Genomic DNA, 19497 nt, shown 5'->3' with positions numbered 1-19497 from the left:
GCAGCAGCAAAGACCTCGGTTGATGCTGTAAGTCAGAAATATGTTATTCTGCATTCTCCTCTGTTTCTGCCCCAAACAGGACCCACTCTCTCTGTTGCAGGACGTCAGGCTGTTAAACTTGCTGAGAAAGCAGCCTCTATCCTCTATTGCAAAACTAAATCAGTCTTAAAACATTACACCAATCATCAGCTTATTGAGTCTTACATTTTTCACAGAGTCAAAGAATCCTGATGAACATGTTTATGTAAAGAACATATGTTGATGTAGGTCAGACAAAAAGCACGACTCAAAACTTTAAACTAAAACTAAAGAAACACAAACCAGCTTCATGTCTTGTTTTCCATATGATGTACTTGGGTCAAAATATTTACATTTCGTTTCAGATGACCAGGTTAGACTGAAAATTCACACAAAGAAAACTCACACCAGCCTCTAATTCATTGAATAACAAATTGATTGAACTTGTGTTTTTTTTTCAAGCTGTAAATAAAAAGTCAGTCTCAGAGTTGTCTAGAAAAGTTAAATTCACCCCAAAGAAACTCTTCAATACGTAGTTTAAGGAAACCTTTATTATCTGCTCCCTCTCCGTCAGCACCGAATCGTTCTTCCCATGGGTCTTTGGGTCTGCTCCTGCTAGGATTGTACAAAGCTGAAGTGGGAAAGATTACATAAAACAGTCTTTAAACAACTGTAGATTAACAGAATTAGCTATTTGATCCTAGGTGATTTTTTTTAAAGCTGAGAAAAACAGCAAACCTCATTCTTTATTTTCTTCTATTCCTCCTCCTCCTGCCTCTACTGGTCAGGTGGTCCCGGTTGATCTTTGTTCTAAACCGTCAGGTCAAAAGATTTTATTGCACACTCTCACAAATAAAGACATCCTATGTCTGTGGGTATCTAGCCGTACCTCCTGCTTGTATCTTTCTTTCAGTTCAGCCAGCTGAGTCTTCAGCTGCTGGTTCTTGTCTTGGAGAGACTCAGAATGAAGCTTGGCGTATTGCAGCTAAAGAATCAAAATCAGCTTCATAGACCATGAATCCATCACAGTGTAAATCCAAATGTGAGCATGTTGTGTTACCTCCTTTTGGAGGTCCCGGATCTTTGATATCTTGCGCTCCATTTTAAACTGCGTTTCCTTCAGCTCCTCAATGGCCAGAGATCCTCCAGACGGCTGGTAGGAAGAGGAATTCATGTTGAAGCAGGATTTCAGCATGAGAATTAATGTCCTGTCCTCTGTTGGGATTTTTCCTCCTGCACTTTTGCATTAACTGAGGTATGCCTTTTTCACATATTTATAAACCTGTGTAAGTAGTAGTATTTTTCTTATTATTTCTACAATAGGATGTAGTATACAACACTTTGCCTCGACTTACAAGATAAAAGCATTGCTCAACTGAATAGACAAGAAACGAATTGACTGGACTTTTCCTGTTTGTATAATATTCATCCAGGGATTTTGTTAATTGGGATGAAATTTAATTGTTAGTCTGAAGTGGCACCAAGAAATGTTGGACCTTAATTTCTAGGAATGTTAATATAGATTCTGGTTCAGCTTCATATTGCATATCACTAATACTTATTTATTTACTGCAATTTACAAGCTGTATGCAATGAAATTTCGTTCTGTAAGCACTCTGTGCATACAAAATGACAAATAAAGTTGTCTAAGTCTAAGTCTAATACATCTACACAGTACTGCCTTCAGCATAGAGTTCAGTCCTAACAGAATATACTTTGCTCTCTCCTTACATGTGCGACCGGGTATCTCTGATGAATAAATAAAAAATTAAAGCAATAATTGCTACCGCTAAACATTCTCGATCTTTTTTTTTTACCTTTACATAGATTTTGCTGCACGCTCAAATGCTCCTAGACCGATTGCTCTAACATCGATAATCTTTGAAAAACTGGTTCATTCGGATATTCTGAAAAATGCAGAGAATGCAATCAACGAATTGCAGTTTGCCTACGGGCTGAAAAGTTGAGAGGAGCATGCCACACTCAATCTCTTTATCTTTCACCTTGAATGTTGTCTACCCTATTCCTCCAACAGACCCCTGCTCATACCAAGCAGGGGTCTGTTGGAGGTCTCTTCTTGTCAATAGGGAGGGGTTCCTTTCCCCCAAAGCATGCTCAGTATGAGGGGTTGCTGCTAACTCAATGATTTATTATCAGCCAAGTCTATAATCTGCAATATATTATAACTGGAAGATGAAGGTAAAGAACTTTCGTAAAATAACCCAGTAGCCTGTTATAAAGATGTTTGGTTCTTATTCTCCAGTTCTGTTTTTAGCTTTTGAAGGGTTTCTCAGTATATTTTGCGGTTCATTTCTAGCTTCTGTGAGGCTTCAGAACCAGACTGAAGACAATAGAAAGAAAACATAACAATCAAATCGGGAAGCTACTTTCATTTTAAACCCCAAAGCTTCAGAGTCACGTTCTTTTTAGTAAATACAGACAGAACAATACTGTGTGAATTTGTACCTGCTGCTTGGACTCGTTCCTCAGTTCAGTCAGCTTCTCCTCCAACTCCTGATTCTTCTTGATCAGAGTTTCGGTTTCACTCTTGGATTCATGCAGCTGCATCATGGGAAACAACAGATATCCTGATGAGTTCCAGCTGAATTTACGTTTAGAACCATTTCTACAAAGTGTACACGAAGAATAAGTACCAACCAAACGCTGCTGTTTGTTGGACTCCTCATTCATTGCCATCAGTTTCTCTGTGGTCTTCCTCAGTTCCTCTTCTTTCTGCTTCAGTTTGCTTTCAGTCTCCTGATGGAAGGCCCGGAATGAACAGAAAGAGGATTAATTCTGAACTTGCTTTTGAACATCCTGAAGGGAGTGGGTGTCCCTGTTCTTAGTCACTCACTTCTCCTCTGCACTTAATACGATTGAACCGCAAAGTTTAACTCAGAAAGTTTTGGGGGTCAGAGTAAATGGCTTTTTACCTGACGAAGTGTGCTCCTCCAATGGCTCACCCCAATGGGGCGTGCTCTCCTTCTTGTTATTCATTCTGTATATGAATATATCTACAGTCACGACCTTGTCTTTGAAGACTTTGTGTTATAGGAATATTATTGTGAAGTCGCTTTGGTCTCACTCTGACATGTGAGCACGGGTCTGCTGATTGCAAGGCCAAATGCTGTGTAGCTACTGTGCGGGATGATGATTGTCTAGGATAGACTTTCTTTGTTTTGTCTCATGCCAAGGCCACTTGGGAGTATTAGGGAGAGCCGAAAGTGAGGAGGGGCAGAGACAGGGCAGACGCAGACTGCAGCAGGACCGTGGGGTGTGATTACTTTCCATCTATGTGATCTCTGCTCTGTTTCTTAATAGAGGTCCTGGAACTTCATTACACCACCATTTCATTATTCAATAACTCTAGGAAGTCAGTTATTGTTTAGAATTCCGACCACATTTGGCGTCACAAACAGGATCGCCGACCAACGAGCCAGGAAGTTAGAGGACAGGAGTTGCTTGGCCAGCCCGGAGAAGTTATCCGGCCTCTGGTACCCCGAACGGATTAAAGGGACGAGGAGGGGCTCCTGGAACATCTCTGGGGCATTGGTGCGAAGATCTGAACCATTCTTTCATGAGACAGTAAGAGGATTATCTTCCAGCACTTTTAAAAAATGCAATTGCTTCAAAACGCTTGCAAGCTTTTAAAATTTAAACCCCATTTAAAAATACTGCAAGAAATTTCAAAATAAGAGAGAAAAATCTGCAAAACTGTAGGTAGTAATAAATAAAAGCCTGTAGAAATAATTAATTATATTCAGTCCTTAAAGCAAGTAAAATAGGATTTGCAAATACAGAACAGTGACTGAAGTTTTAAGGTTAAATTAAATAAAGTGTCATTAACATTTTCAGCTGAAATACGGGCACTCCTGCTGGGGGGTAGGGGACTGATTATTTTGACCTGGAAACTGAAGTCATCTTGTTGGGGGTACAAGGGGCTGTCCAGTATTCGGTGCTGGAATGAAAGCTTCAGATGTGCTTAAAGCATCTGCCTTCTAGTTAGACGTAGTTAGATTTTAAAAGGAGAATTATCTCGCATTAAACCCCAATGACCAATAAATGTGAGGCCTTTCATTTGGTTGGTCGACCTCACAGAGGACCAGTAGAATAACTAAAAATAAAAAGGAGGGTCTGGAAGCAGAGAAGTCCGTTAATGAGTTAAAGGCGTTCCCAGGGCCATTCTCTCCCCAGGGGGGAAAGTTTGATTTCATGCTGAAAAGTAGGAGCCCGAAAGCATGGCATGCATAAATTATTGGATTAAACATGCAGATTTCCCACAAAGGGGTTAATTTAATATTGCAGTACTGCTACTAATAGAATAAAATAAAAAAAGGAAGCCTTTGCATGCCCAAGGGCAAAACAAGTCGTAACCTTCCTGCATTTCACTTCAGATTTTCTTGTACACAATTAAAAACAAAACGCACATTACAAAACACATTGATGATTATGTAAAGGTGAAAACTCTTAAAGAAGCAATTTTAACATTTAACAAGCTTTGTAAACGCATCATGCATGACAAAACAGGGAAAACCGTTTAGAAAATTATTTTGCACCAAAATATTCATTTACGTGATGGAATCATAAAGCAACTTAATAAATTAAGTGGGCATTACATCAACAGTTAAATAGGATAAATTAATGAATTCATACATTTTTCATTATATAAGCAGAGTAATCTGAACCTTTACACTACACCACATTTACTGGACATCTTAAAGTAAGCAGAAGCGCAAATAAGACGCAATAATTAGAATGTCGCTAAGATCTGCCGCTCCAGGAGACATAAATAAAGCGCAAAGAAGGGTTACAGGCTAAAATGGATAAGAGTGCAAAATTAGCATAATGACTCCTTCTACAAACTAACATGGGTAAATTGGGGTTTAAAGCACCAGTGCACAATTGTTTTGGTATTACACTCAGTTACCTACAATATTTATTGAGATTTAATATCTCTCAACTCGGACACAAATAACTCAATAGTTCTCTTTTTAACTAGATGTTAAAACATCCTGAGGGGAAAAACACATACAACTGAGTTTAACTAACTATTAACCTAAAGGTCTTTTAGACCATGAAAATGTAATGATTACCCTCTTACTTACATACAGAATAGAAAAAAGGCCAATTAGATGATTAGTTGGACATTTTGGATCTGGTCAGGATTGCAGGGTGGCTATGATGATAAAAGGGTAACAGCTTGAAGGTGATATCAAGGAATGAAAGTTTACTCTAAGGGAACATTAAAGCTAAAATGGCACCCAACTTTGGAACTCCTGCTGTGCAAAAAAACATCTTGAACGGGACATAAGGTGATATCCTGGACTTACAAAGAGAGACATTTCACACACAGGAGGTGTGGAGACACCCAGGACAAGCTGCTGTGGTTTGGAACTGTTGTAAACTTGTCACAGGTGGTGAAAGTGTTTCGATAGCCGAGGCACTTGGAACCAGGTTGGACACAGAAGACGACGAGGTGGTCCCACAGGGATTACCTGAATGTTTACAGGCCTCCTAAGTCCACATCAAACTTTTTTAATGATTTCAGTGACCTGCTGTCTGTGATATGTGTTGATTATGACTTTTTAATTATTGTTGGAGACTTCAACTTTCACGTTGACAACCCTGAAGACAGAAGTGCAAAAGAACTGTGTGACACACTTAGAAACTTTGGTTTAACTCAGCATGTTAAACAGCCAACACACAAACAGGGACATATTTTAGACTTGATCATCACTAAAGGTCTAAACATTTCACAGGTCAATGTAACTGATGTTGCCCTATCTGATCACTTCTCCGTTACCTTTGAATGTATCATTACCAGTGACTCATTTAGCCAAAGGGACATCGTAAGAAAACGCACCTTTAAGGACAATGCCACAGAAAATTTTATTCAAGCTTACTTTGCTACTTCAACCTTGGGCTGCAACTCAGTTGATGAGCTAGTAGATAACTTTCAGTCTAAAGTCTCAGACATCATTGACTGCATTGCTCCAGTTAAAGTGAAGGTTTTTTATGGGAAGAATAAATCTCCTTGGAGAAATGCTCCATCAGTTAGAAGTGAAAAAAGGGAATGTCGCAAAGCTGAACGCAGGTGGAGAAAAAATAGACTCCAGGTTCACTATGACATCTATAAAGAGAGACTTTACAGATATAACTTACAACTGAAAAATGCAAGAGAATCTTTCTTCTCTGAGATCATTAAGAAAAACATTAATAACGCTCGTGTCTTATTTGCCACAGTCGACAGGTTAACAAATCCTCCTGTGTCCGTGGCTTCAGAACTCCACTCCACCAGGGCCTGCAATGAATTTGCTAACTTCTTTACTGAAAAAATCCTAAAAATTAGAGGATCAGTTTGTACATCCACACCAACTCTAGAACCAAAGCCGTATTCAGCTGGAACTTATCCTGACAAAATGTCCCAATTCAGCCAAATAAACCACAAAAGCTTAGAGAAGATCATTCAGCAGCTAAGTTCCTCCTCCAGCTGCCTTGATGTTCTACCCACAGCTTTCTTTAAAAAAGTTTTACCTGTCATAGCGTCTGATTTGACTGAGATAATAAACACGTCCCTCCTGTCAGGTGTTTTCCCCCAGTCCCTAAAAACAGCAATTATCAAACCACTGCTGAAAAAGAATAATTTAGACAAACTTCTACTCCAGAACTACAGGCCCATCTCAAACCTCCCCTTTATCAGTAAGATTATTGAAAAAGTTGTATTTCAACAATTAAACACCTTCTTAACTACGACCAGCCGCTATGATGGTTTCCAGTCAGGTTTCCGTGCTCACCACAGTACAGAGACCGCCCTTATCAAGGTGTTTAATGACATCCATATAAATACAGACTGTGGAAGAACCACCGTGCTGGTACTATTGGACCTCAGTGCAGCATTTGATACTGTCGATCACTCCATTCTGTTAGAACGCCTGGAGAACTGGGTCGGCCTCTCTGGTACAGCTCTCCACTGGTTTAAATCCTACTTAAAGGACAGGGAATTTTTTGTATCAGTAGGTAACTTTACATCAGAGATGACAAAAATCCCATTTGGGGTTCCCCAAGGGTCCATCCTGGGTCCCCTCCTATTCAATATCTACATGCTCCCTCTAGCCCAGATAATAAAAAATAACAACATCAGCTACCATAACTATGCAGACGACACACAGCTCTACATCACCATGTCACCAGGTGACTATGAACCAGTTCAGGCACTGAGTAAATGCCTAGAAGAAATCAATACGTGGATGTGCCAAAATTTTCTCCAATTGAATAAAAACAAAACTGAAGTAATAATATTTGGACCAATAGAGGAGAGATCAAAAGTTAGCACACAGCTTCAGTCGCTTCAGCTAAAAACCACTAATCAGGCCCGAAATCTGGGAGTAGTGATGGACTCAGACCTGAACCTCCAAAAGCATCTAAAGACAGTTACAAGGTCGGCTTTCTATCACCTGAAGAACATTTCTAGGATTAAAGGACTGATGTCTCAGCAGGATCTAGAAAAACTAATCCATGCGTTTATTTTTAGTCGAATTGATTACTGCAATGGTGTCTTCACAGGTCTGCCTAAAAAGTGGATCAGACAGCTGCAGCTGATCCAGAACGCTGCTGCCCGCGTCCTCACTAAGACTAAGAAAGTAGAACACATAACACCAGTTCTAAAGTCTTTACACTGGCTTCCTGTATCTCAGAGAATAGACTTTAAAATACTTCTGTTAGTCTATAAATCCTTAAATGGCTTAGCTCCTAAATACATCACAGACTTGTTATCAGTGTATAAACCCTCCAGACCACTCAGGTCTTCTGACTCCAGCCTGCTCTGCATACCTAGAACCAGAACCAAACATGGAGAAGCAGCATTTAGTTCCTATGCTCCAATTATCTGGAACAAACTTCCAGAAAACTGTAAAAGTGCAGAAAGCCTGAGTTCTTTTAAATCAAGATTAAAAACACATTTGTTTAAAATTGCCTTCAACTGTCCTAGTTAACTGAATCACCACTTTTTTGTTCTATTTTCTATCTATATTTTATTCCTACTTGCTTTTATTCTGTTTTATTTTGCCATATTTTAATCATGTAAAGCACTTTGCATTGTCTTTGTACTGAATTGTGCTATATAAATAAATTTGCCTTGCCTTGCCTTGCCTTACCTACCACTGACTGTAAAGGGCTTTGGGTTTTTGGGGTTGCCGATAAGAGAAAGCATCAGAAAAAACCTACTCTGACCTGACCAGGTCCGCGCTTAAAACACATAGATCCATTAATGAGGACTAGACAAATAAGAACACAGAGATGAGTTCATCCAAGAACTTCTAAATCAATCCTTAATCCTCAGTTAATAATACAAACAATCACGTGTAAGGTTTACTTTTTTTAGGATTTAATTGGAAACTAATTCTGATTTGCTAAGTAGCTTTGTTTATTCAACAATGTTTGAATGTTTTCGAAAGGGTTCTTGTTCTCTACTATAATTGACACTTAAACCAGAGAAAAATACATTTTGGATAAAGCTGTGTGTAGTGCTGAAGATTTGCCTAGTCGGATGCCGGCTCAGGAACTTCCTGCTACCTTGTTGTGAAGAACCTGAGCATTCTTAAACAGATACCAGCATGGTATAAATATTCTGTCATCTCTGTGTAGATTTGCACCTCGTTTCTAAAAGCAATAACACTTCACTTAAAAAAAGAGAGAGGAAAAAAGGTTTGATGCACGTCAAGCTGAAGTTGATTCACAGAACTGCTTCCTGTCTCCTCCCTAGGCTACGCCTACTTCCTGAATATCAATGAATAGCGTACCGCGCACGTGACATCACCGTCTCAAGAGCAACGCCCCTTTTGCCGCTTTTGTAGGGCATACAGGTAGAGAGCGCCCGTAGCAACCAGCAGAAACAACGATATGACTGACTGTACAGCCGTTAAACTTTCGCAAGACGATGTCCCAGGCGCACGGATTACTGGTCGCACTGTCGAAGAACACACCAACCTTCAGCTCAAACGATGGCTTGAGTGTTGAGGGCTTAAAAAGACCGGAAAACAGGCCGAGTTGATCGAATGGTAAGCTTTGTTGGTTTTTTTTTCCTGCGCGGCGTTCATGGCGTCATCGGCCGTTTTTTTTCTCTTTGTAATTACCGTCCAGGGATCGGTATATGTTTAATGTTTGTCTTATTTGAAATGTTTTTGAGTAAGCTATCCTGGTAGCAGGGTATCATGTTAGCGCCTGCTACCAGGCTAGCCTATATGCTGTCATGGTAGCAGGTGCTTCATTATTAACATGTCGGCCACCAAAATACTCTTACCTGTTCACTACTTGATGTCGCTGGAATTGGGTCAGGATGTTCTTCGGTTGGGCCCTTTCCCCCAACAAAATGCTTGCTACATATGTAGGTGAATTTGGTAACTTTTTCCGGGTTGAACTGTTGTGTAGGCCGCCCGCACCGGTGTACCCAGCGCACACATTTCTCCTTAGCAGTCTTGAAGAAAACATCCTTCATATGCGGCTGATCAGCGTACCTCGAGTCGCTGTTGCACGTTCCATAGCAACAATGTTTAAAAACCATGGTCTTAGATTTGGAAAAAGCAGTCGTTTACCGAGTAAAACCAAGGGTAACGCACATCTCTTTTACAGCGAGACAGCGGCGGACTATGCAAGTTTGCCCTACTGCGTACCACGTGATGTGACGTCATTGTGACGTTACGTTTCTAAAAATAGCTTGCTCGCGGTACGCTATTACAACTTGATGTGCCCTTGGGCAGGCAAAGGCTTCCTTATTTAAAGTTATTTCAAGTTATTGTTTAGAATTCCGACCACACTTTGTCAGGTGGTGTGAGGATGTACAGCTGCAGATTGATGAATCAAAGACAGAAGACAGGGCCCCTGATTATATGAAAAGTGCCTGTACCTCTGAACTGATTATGACCAGGGGACAAATAACTGAACAAGTTAAATCTTGAGACAAAAAATCCTGAGAGTTAAGGCCACTTTCTACAGGAACAGCTTTGTTCCTGCTGCTGCTTCTCTTTTAAATAAGTCTTGCTGCACTTTACTTATCTTTGTGTTCTTGACCTACTTTTATATACTTATTTATTATTTCTTTACTCTCCTTTTTTATCCTTCTCTTGTGTCTTAGCATGTTCTCAATAGGTTTCATGTTGGAATTTTAGGAATATCCAACGGTTTTCATTCATTTTCTATTATTTTATTTATTTTTATTGTAGTCTTTCTAACCATGTTTAGTGAGCCACTGGGAGTACATGTCAACATATTGGTCTGTGCTGTTTTAATCGGTTTTCTGTATGTGGCCTGTGCTTTTAATGTCTGTACATAATGTTCGAGATGGCCTCTCCAGACTGCAAACAAACCTACCTTCTGGCATCAATAAAGTCACCTTGAACATTGTCTACCCTATTCCATTCAAAAGGCTGCTCTTAGTGAGCAGGGGTCTGTTGGAGGTCTCTTCTTGTCAATAGGGAGGGGTTCCTTTCACCCATAGCATGCTCAGTATGACGGGTTGCTGCTAATTCAATGATTGTCAGCTAAGTCTATAATTTGCATTATATTACAACTGCAAGATGGAGCTAAAAGAAAGTATGACAAACAAATCGGGAAGCTTCTCCCATTTCAAGCACCAAAGCTCAGTCACGTTCTTTTCAGTAAATACAAACAGAACAATGCTGTGTGAATTTATACCTGCTGCTTGGACTCGTTCCTCAGTTCAGTCAGCTTCTCCTCCAACTCCTGATTCTTCTTGATCAGAGTTTCCGTTTCATTCTTGGATTCATGCAGCTGCATCATGGGAAACAACAGATATCCTGATGAGTTCCAGCTGAATTTACTTTTAGAACCATTTCTACAAAGTATACACGAAGAATAAGAACCAACCAAACGCTGCTGCTTGTTGGACTCCTCAGTCATTGCCATCAGTTTCTCGGTGGTCTTCCTCAGTTCCTCTTCTTTCTGCTTCAGTTTGCTTTCAGTCTCCTGAAAGAAGGCCCGGTATAAACAGAAAGAGGATTAATACTGAACTTTTAGTTTGTGCACAAACAAAAACAGCAAGGTTTTCCAAAAGAGTAAAAATAAAACTTGTTTTATGTAAAAACACAAATGCTAAACCAGGATTTCAGAATTGATGGGTAAAGGCCAATGGGATTTTAAACAGTATTTACAATGTTTGGTTTTCTCTTGATGTTACATATGATTTTACAACTCAGATACTGTGCATTATAATGTGGGACAATAAAGTTATTCTCAATGTAAAAAACGCATTCATCCAAACCAAACAAATGCAACTAAAAACTTTGCTCTTTATTTAAAGATAATCCTCCAATCTCAGATTTCCTTTGTTATACTTTTTTTGTAAATTGTGTTAAACCATATCACTTGGAAAGCCCAGTTCAATCATTCACACCTGATTACTGCCAACCTTGGAGAATAGAGAAGGACCTGTTTGAATGCATGGAGTAGTTTAAAACAATCTCAAAATGCAACATGTCATTGCCTAATCTAAAGAAATTTGAGAACAGATTACATTTATCAGTTTGGAAATAGCCCAAAAGCACTTTAATGAACAGCAGTGAGAGCCAGTATTGCTAAAAAGTGGAGTATACATGGAAGAGTGGTGAACTGTTGGTAGAGCAACCGACCAAAATTACTGCTGTTCATTGCTAGCTCCTGTATGGCTTCAGAACCAGACTGAAGACAATAGAAAGAAAACATAACAATCAAATCGGGAAGCTACTTTCATTTTAAACCCCAAAGCTTCAGAGTCACGTTCTTTTCAGTAAACACAAACAGAACAATGCTGTGTGAATTTATACCTGCTGCTTGGACTCGTTCCTCAGTTCAGTCAGCTTCTCCTCCAACTCCTGATTCTTCTTGATCAGAGTTTTGGTTTCATTCTTAGATTCATGCAGCTGCATCATGGGAAACAATAGATATACTGATGAGTTCCAGCTGAATTTACTTTTAGAACCAATTCTACAAAGTATACATAAAGAATAAGTACCAACCAAACGCTGCTGCTTGTTGGACTCCTCAGTCATTACCATCAGTTTCTCTGTGGTCTTCCTCATTTCCTCTTCTTTCTGCTTCAGTTTGCTTTGAGTCTCCTGATGGAAGGCCCGGGATGAACAGAAAGAGGATTAATACTGAACTTTTAGTTTGTGCACAAACAAAAACAGCAAGGTTTTCCAAAAGATAAAAATAAAACTTATTTTATGTAAAAAATAACTCAAATGCTAAATTAGGAATGCAGAATTGATGGGTAAAGGCCAATGGGATTTTAAACAGTATTTACAATGTTTGGCTTTCTTTTGATGTTACATATGATTTTAGAACTCAGATACTGTGCATTATAATGTGGGACAATAAAGTTATTCTCAATGTAAAAAACGCATTCATCCAAACCGAACAAATGCACCTAAAAACTTTGCTCTTTATTTAAAGATAATCCTCCAATCTCAGATTTCCTTTGTTATACTTTTTCCCCCTAAAAACAGTTTCAGATCATGAAATATATTTTTTTTTAAATTCACAACAAGATATATTAAATACATGTAAATTGTGTTAAACCATATCACTTGGAAAGCCCAGTTCAATTTTCGAGCATCATTCACACCTGATTACTGCCAACCTTGGAGAATAGAGAATGACCTGTTTGACTGCATGGAGTAGGTTAAAAAATTCTCAAAAAGCAACATGTCATTGCCTAATCTAAAGAAAATTAAGAGCAGATGACGTTTATCACTTTGGAATTAGTCCAAAGGCCCTTTCTAAGGCTTTGGGACTTTAATGAACAGCGGTGAGAGCCAGCATTGCTAAAAAGTGGAAAACATAGAAGAGTGGTGAGCTGTTGGTAGAGCAACCAACCAAAATTACTGCAAAAGACACTGTCAACCTGCTATAAAGATATTTGGTTCTTGTTCTCCAGTTCTGTTTTCAGCTTTTGAGGGCTTTCTCAGCATATTTTGCTGTTCATTTCTAGCTTCTGTGGGGCTTTAGAACCAGAGTGAAGAAGATAGAAAGGAAGCATGACAATCAAACTGGGAAGCTTCTCCCATTTCAAGCACCAAGGCTTCAGAGTCACGTTCTTTTCAGTAAACACAAACAGAACAATGCTGTGTGAATTTGTACCTGCTGCTTGGACTTGTTCCTCAGTTCAGTCAGCTTCTTCTCCAACTCCTGATTCTTCTTGATCAGAGCTTTGGTTTCCCTCTTGGATTCATGCAGCTGCATCACGGAAAACAGCAGAACCAACCAATATTACTGCAAAAGACACTGAGAACCAGCTGTTAGGATTTAGGGGATGTTAGTTTCTAACACAGAGCCAAGCTGGGTAGGATTGTTTTTTTTCCACATTAATTAACAAAATCATCATCTGCAAACAGCTTGTTTAATTCACCAAGATTATATTTAATGTTAAAATTTGTTGAATGATACAGTACATGTGTGACAGCTAAGAAATAAAAAGAAAAACGGGAAATTTGCTCAAATCAAAAATGTGTAAAGGATAAACCAAAACTTTATTTTAAATATGTTTACATTCCTTTTTTTCTCACCCTTTTGAACCCATTTTTGAAAAAAAAATCCTCCTAGGGCTCTAAACAAGCTATTCTTAAAATGGACAAAGGCCAAGACAATAAAACAAACCTTTATATACACATCACACGGTTTCAATGAGAACAACATATAGGGCTCTGTCAACAAAGCAGCAAAAAATGAATTTTGGGCTGATCTCGACTTTTATATGTTGCTGTAGATCAGAGTTTAACTTCTAATCCCAAAAAAAGTACTCTAGATTAACTTTCTGACAGCTCAAAGAAGTCTCTCTACTTACCTGATTCTTCTCACTCTCCCCGCCTCCTGTGGTGTTGGCTGTCTCATCTGTATGTTCATATCATTTCAGAAAATTTCTTTTTTTGTTAGTTTTTTTAATCTTGAATATAAAAATACTATAATCAAGCATCAGTCAACAGTTAATTAAAGTTCCGTTACATTCAATTAAATCATACATGTTACAAAGATCAAAAAAGTCTAGGCTGAAGCTATTTAGCTTATAAGATCCTGCCCTTTAATTGTTAAATTCCAATAAATATTAAACCCCTTGGTTTCAATGTAAACATATACTATTATTATCATCATTCCCTTTAATTCCATTTTATTAATATGTACCTATGTATATGCAATACATCCATACACAATCTTTAATTTTCTTCTCCCTCCCACGCCCTTCCCCTCGGTTTCTGAGCACCATCAATCAAGATTTCCTATTACGTTGGATTTGTATTTAGTTATTTATTCAGCTAACAATTTATTTTTCAGGTCCTGATTTTACCCTATTTTTATGTAACATCTTGCAATTATATAATAACTTGCCGTTTTTGGTTCGCCTCCATTTATATGCAACAAAGATGGCTGATAAAAGAGAAACAAACGTGGCAGCCAGTCCCACAGGAACGACAGAGGGAGACAAATCCTGGAGGAAAACGTGAAGGAACTCCGGCACAAATGTCTCTGAAATGATAGAACAAGGGAGATAAAGAACTATTTAAGTGTTCATCCTTTTTTATATTCAATGAGCCAATGGAATATTATTTGTACTTCAAACCATCATAATTGCAGATATTATACCTGAGCTCTCAAGATAGAACATACACTACGTTGCCAAAACTGTTCACTCCAATCCAAATGATGGAAATCAGGTGTGCCAATCACTTTCATGGCCATAACATCAAACATCAGGCATGCAGACTGTTTCTACCAACATCTGTGAAAAAATGTATCACTATCAGGAGCTCAGGGAACTCCAGCATGATTCTTTGATGAGATGCTACCTGTGCAGCATGTTTAGCCTTGAAGTTTCCTTGCTCCTAAATTCCCAAGTCACCTGTCAGTGGCATTTTAACAAAGTGGAAGTGATTGGGAACGACAGCCACTCAGCGATAAAGTGCCCGTCATGCAAACAATCAGATGCTGTGGAGAAAAGCACGCCACCACTGGACTCTAGAGCAGCGGAGTGATGAATCGCACTTCTCCTTCTGGCAATCTGATGGACGAGTCTGGATTTGCCGGTGGCAAGGAGAACAGTGCTTGTCTGACTGTATGGTGCCAAGTGCAAACCCCGAATACGGTGCAGATACAGTTGCGGCGCCGCAAGGAACCCAAATGATAAAAAAATCAATGTGTCCACTCACATCAGTTACATGCGGCCATGCTGCACTGCATAAAACTCCGCTAGAAGGAAGTTTGACCGGATGCAACAAGATTTGCTGGATCAGGCTGCAGAATTTTACGAGCAAAGCAGGAAACTCCGGGCGCTAGAGAAGAGAAAGTTCCGATGAATTTCAGAATAAAATCGCCGCACCAATTTGGGTAGCTTGACTCGTATAAACAAAACGTCGACACAGAAACACGAGGAAACAGAGGGGCTTTTGAAGGATGAAATAGGATAAGTAAGTGCAAGGATGACGAGTTTTGTCCTAAAAGTCAAAACCATGAATGTTTTTTAATCTTTGATGAGCGATAGCAACAGAAAGGGCCACATTAACTTCTGTTCTTGCCTGCGGCATGTCTGCAACCAGATCTGAAGCTGGATGATGTTTCCCTAGGCAGGCGTGTGAGTGGGGGTTTCAGCAAACTGCAACTGGATCAGGAGCACAACCTCCACTGCAGTCAGTGTAAGCCACGGGTTAACAGCTTATTCAAATTATTCAAAGTTTCTATGCAGTTAAGCTCTCTGTAGTATGCAGTATGCTGACTAACAATTTTTATCTAATTTGGTCCAGGCTACGGCTGGGAAATATCACAAGATTTTAAAAATATTTAGATTTTTTTTTAAAACTCCATGCTCTCAACTTTGCGGGAACAGTTTGGTGATGGTCCCTTCCCTTCCAACATGACAGAGAACCAAAGCAAAAAGCAAGGTCTATAAATACATGTATGAGAGAGGTTGGTGTGGTTGACTGGCCTCTACAGAGTCCTGACCTCAACTCCATAGAAGACCTTTGGGATGAGCGGCTGCTGTAAACCAGGCCTTCTCCGCCAACATCAGTGTCTGACCTCATGAATGCACTACTGAAAGAATAGTTAAAAATTCCCACAAACACTCCAGAACCTTGTAGGCAGCCTTCCCAGAAGAGTTGAAGCTGTAAGAGCTGCAAAGGATTAACCATATTCACTTTCAAACAGTGTTACGCCTCAAGTAATTGTCCCAATGAGCCACTATACTCAAAACCACTAGTAAATGAGGTAATTCTGATGTTATCTGTGCCAAAATATTTAAAACAGAAAAGGAAAGCCAGCAGCAATGTTTTGGATTTGTTAATTTCCAGTGGAACTATCATAAGTAATGAGGTCATTACTTTTTCTTGTTGCCAGGCCAAATGTCATGACTTTTTGAACAACTTTAAGTCAGGTAGGTTCTTATGATGTGATTATAAGGGAACACATAATGGCCAAAGCTGAGGGGTTTTCCCCTTTAAGAGAAGGACTTAACAGAATAAGTTGGACATTGTAGACATTTACCTGTGGAGACGGGCAGCTTTAGATGACGGACTACATCTGTGAACAAAGAAATGAGACATATTTATTCTTTCCATACTAACACTTTAGGCCTTACATGTTCAAACAATGTCTTGTGCATAAGTGGAAGGATCTTAGTTTGGGTGTTTCTGTTCTGATTGAGCTAGGACTTGAAATATTTTGACTTGTTTTATTTTCCGAAGTTGTTTGTAGGTATTTCAACTTGATGCTTCTCATACAACGGACCTCAATTATGATGTGTTAGCAAATTTTGAATGACCTCAGAGTTCATCTAATTAAAAACACCTCAAACAAAGGCTATTGACTTTGTTATGGCTGGTTTAATTTGGGTAATCGTTTGTTAAAAGTTAAAGCTAGTCTAATTAGATATAAGCTGTGCAGTGTACATAATGGAACAGCTCTCCGTGTGATTTAGAGCCGTGCATTCACTTAGTCAGCTCAAGACACTCACAAAATAACACACACTGGAAAACACATAACATCTCCATGACGACACATTCCTTCTTCAGACGTCACGCGAGGACACCACCCCATGGAGGGGTGTGTCTAAGCTTAGAAAAAGAGCATGTGGTCTTAAGTCACGACTCTTCATCAAAACAATTCAGAATGTAAGGGTCAAAGTAAAACCAACCCATGTGTTATCATTATCTGAATTTATGAAGAACAAAAATTGTTGATCTGTTATCGTAGTTTTCTAAATGTTAAAATTATTGTTACTTTTCCCAATGTGGAAAAGATAAATATAAACCTTATAAAGTTTGTATCTATTTTAGTTTAAATGCATCAGACAGTGAATACAGATACAAAAATATTAGTAAATTGGTACAAAATAAATCATATGATTTGGGTACTTAGTAGAACAATACATGTTTCTACATACAATATCCCCAGTAGAAAAATGTAATACCAAACCTATATGACTGGCCAATCATCAATGAAAACTACACTACTGCAAGAAACATATAAAATACTTGTGGTGTCACAAAAGTAAGACAAAAGTAAAGTAACTCCAACGAAACTGACGATAAAATTACAAGGAAATGCACGAGTGTACAAAAACAGGTGACAATTGAGTGTTAAATTACAGCCAAGTTTAGCATTTTTGCCAGATACTTCAGAAGCATTTTAGGTATTTCATAAAAGATTATTCATTTCATCCTTGTTGGGAAATAATCACCACATTACTGCAGGATCCCCAGGGTTTTGATTACCTAGGTTTAGGTTCCTGATGATCCTGCAGTTCTGTTTGTGTTTTCACACTTTAGCATTGTTTACTATCCATAGATTCTTATTCCTGTCATTATTTAGTTCTCTGTTCTTAGTGATTCTAGTATGGTTTCTGTTAGATCCTTATTTTGCCGCCTGCCTTTAGTTTACCCAGTGAGTTATTTTGTCATATTCTGTTTATCCTCTGTTAGGTCCAGCTTTCCTCCTGTCCCTCTCTCTAACCTACAGCTCATTTTATCTAATTTTTTCACTCACCTGTGCCAATTATTTTCACCTGCCGTTCTCTTGGTTCTCTCCTCTATTTAACCTGCCTTTGTTTGATCGTCTGTTATGCTTCACCTAGCTTGTCGGTGTCTTTTTCCGTGCCTGGTCCTTGTCCGTCGCCTATAAGTTTGTTACTTTTGGATTCAATAAACCTTGATTCTCTCAAACATGTGGCATATATATATAACTTGTGAGACATTCACAACAAAATTTTTTGAATGGCCTAGGAACTTTGGCATTGAGTAATGTCAACTAATCCAATATTTCCACCCTACATATTAGAAATGCCACAACTTACCTTCAGAATGTGGACGATCCATCTCCAGTTCCCGACTTCGACTCTTCAGCATTTATAAGCCAAACGAAAAGCAAGAGAAGCTCCTGCTAGCAACAAAGGGACACTTCTCTCAGAACTGAAATAGATTCTGCTGTTACACTGCAGTTTCAGTCCGCCGTGATTTTAAAATGAAACTGTTCCATCAGATAAACTGGTTGGACACCTCTTTGCTATGAGGAAATGTTTCCAGGAGTGCGTACATTACCTTCATATCTTGCAAAGACATGTACATCTCCCAGAGAGCATTATTGGACAAATCAATTTGAGAAATTTTCAGGTGGAAACATTAAAACAGAAACATGTAAGAGACAGTGATGGAGAAACAGGGTTGAGGGTTTATCTCACTTAAGGCAGGAAACCACAGCAGCAGAATTATAACTATGCCACTTGCTGTCACCTTAGGAATGTTGACCCTGCAGTAGATCATTGCTTATGCCACAGCTTCAGGTTTGTAGATATATGGTTTTAAAATTGTTTGAATTACATGCTGCTACTTGATGCCTGAATTTTCTTTTGGATTAATCATGCTATTGCAGTTGTAATTATAAGTATTCATCCATTTCCTCTCTGATCCATTGACCTTTGCTTGCAGTAAGACTTTAAAAACAGTAACAGGAACGGCTGCCGTGTTTGTGTGGTCTGCCATCTTGAAACTGGTCCAACCACCAGTATGTTATTGGAGCTCAGAGGGGACAATGTGAGGCATCTTTCTGTGCTTTGTCTTTAAGACAAGTGTCACTACATTCCATCAGATACCATCAGGTTAAATATCTCCTGTTTCATTAGCAAGTTGTAGTGATCCTTCTCCCTTTCATTATCACTCTTTGGGATCATGCCAAGAAAAAGAATCGACAACTTATCTTAACTCCATCAAACAAGTGTGACTTCATTCCCAACAACATGAAAACAAAGAGCCGGAGCCTTTGATCTTCCACTCGACTGACTTAGCTCTAAATAGGCACCAAGGGCAGCAGTTATGTTTGTATGATTTGTGTAACGAACTGAACCAGAAGACCCAGAATTTGACCAGACAAGACAGATGGCGATTAGAGACAGTTTATTGCAGGTCAAACTGCTGCAGGTTGCAGGGATCGTCAGCATCAGGGACCACT

At 39.1% G+C, this 19497-nt stretch overlaps 1 protein-coding gene across 1 annotated transcript; it reads right to left on the bottom strand.

The window, feature by feature from the left end:
* Nucleotides 1-333: 333 nt before the first annotated feature.
* On the bottom strand, nucleotides 334-18434 carry LOC105921913 (myosin-11). Its single transcript, XM_036129252.1, has 15 exons — nucleotides 18347-18434; nucleotides 16540-16575; nucleotides 14392-14529; nucleotides 13853-13899; nucleotides 13150-13245; nucleotides 12027-12125; nucleotides 11835-11930; nucleotides 10900-10998; nucleotides 10708-10803; nucleotides 2677-2787; nucleotides 2485-2580; nucleotides 1079-1171; nucleotides 908-1003; nucleotides 757-828; nucleotides 334-649 (listed from the first exon to the last, which is right to left on the bottom strand). Exons 1-14 carry the CDS (start codon nucleotides 18396-18398, stop codon nucleotides 796-798), a joined length of 1188 nt encoding a protein of 395 aa, XP_035985145.1. The 5' UTR covers nucleotides 18399-18434; the 3' UTR covers nucleotides 334-649; nucleotides 757-795.
* Between the last annotated feature and the right edge of the window lie 1063 nt (nucleotides 18435-19497).

This window comes from Fundulus heteroclitus, unplaced genomic scaffold (assembly GCF_011125445.2).
Source record: "Fundulus heteroclitus isolate FHET01 unplaced genomic scaffold, MU-UCD_Fhet_4.1 scaffold_149, whole genome shotgun sequence".
Taxonomy (NCBI): domain Eukaryota; kingdom Metazoa; phylum Chordata; class Actinopteri; order Cyprinodontiformes; family Fundulidae; genus Fundulus; species Fundulus heteroclitus.
Note: the sequence above shows the minus strand (reverse complement) of the source record. Positions and strands in the feature narration are given on the sequence as shown.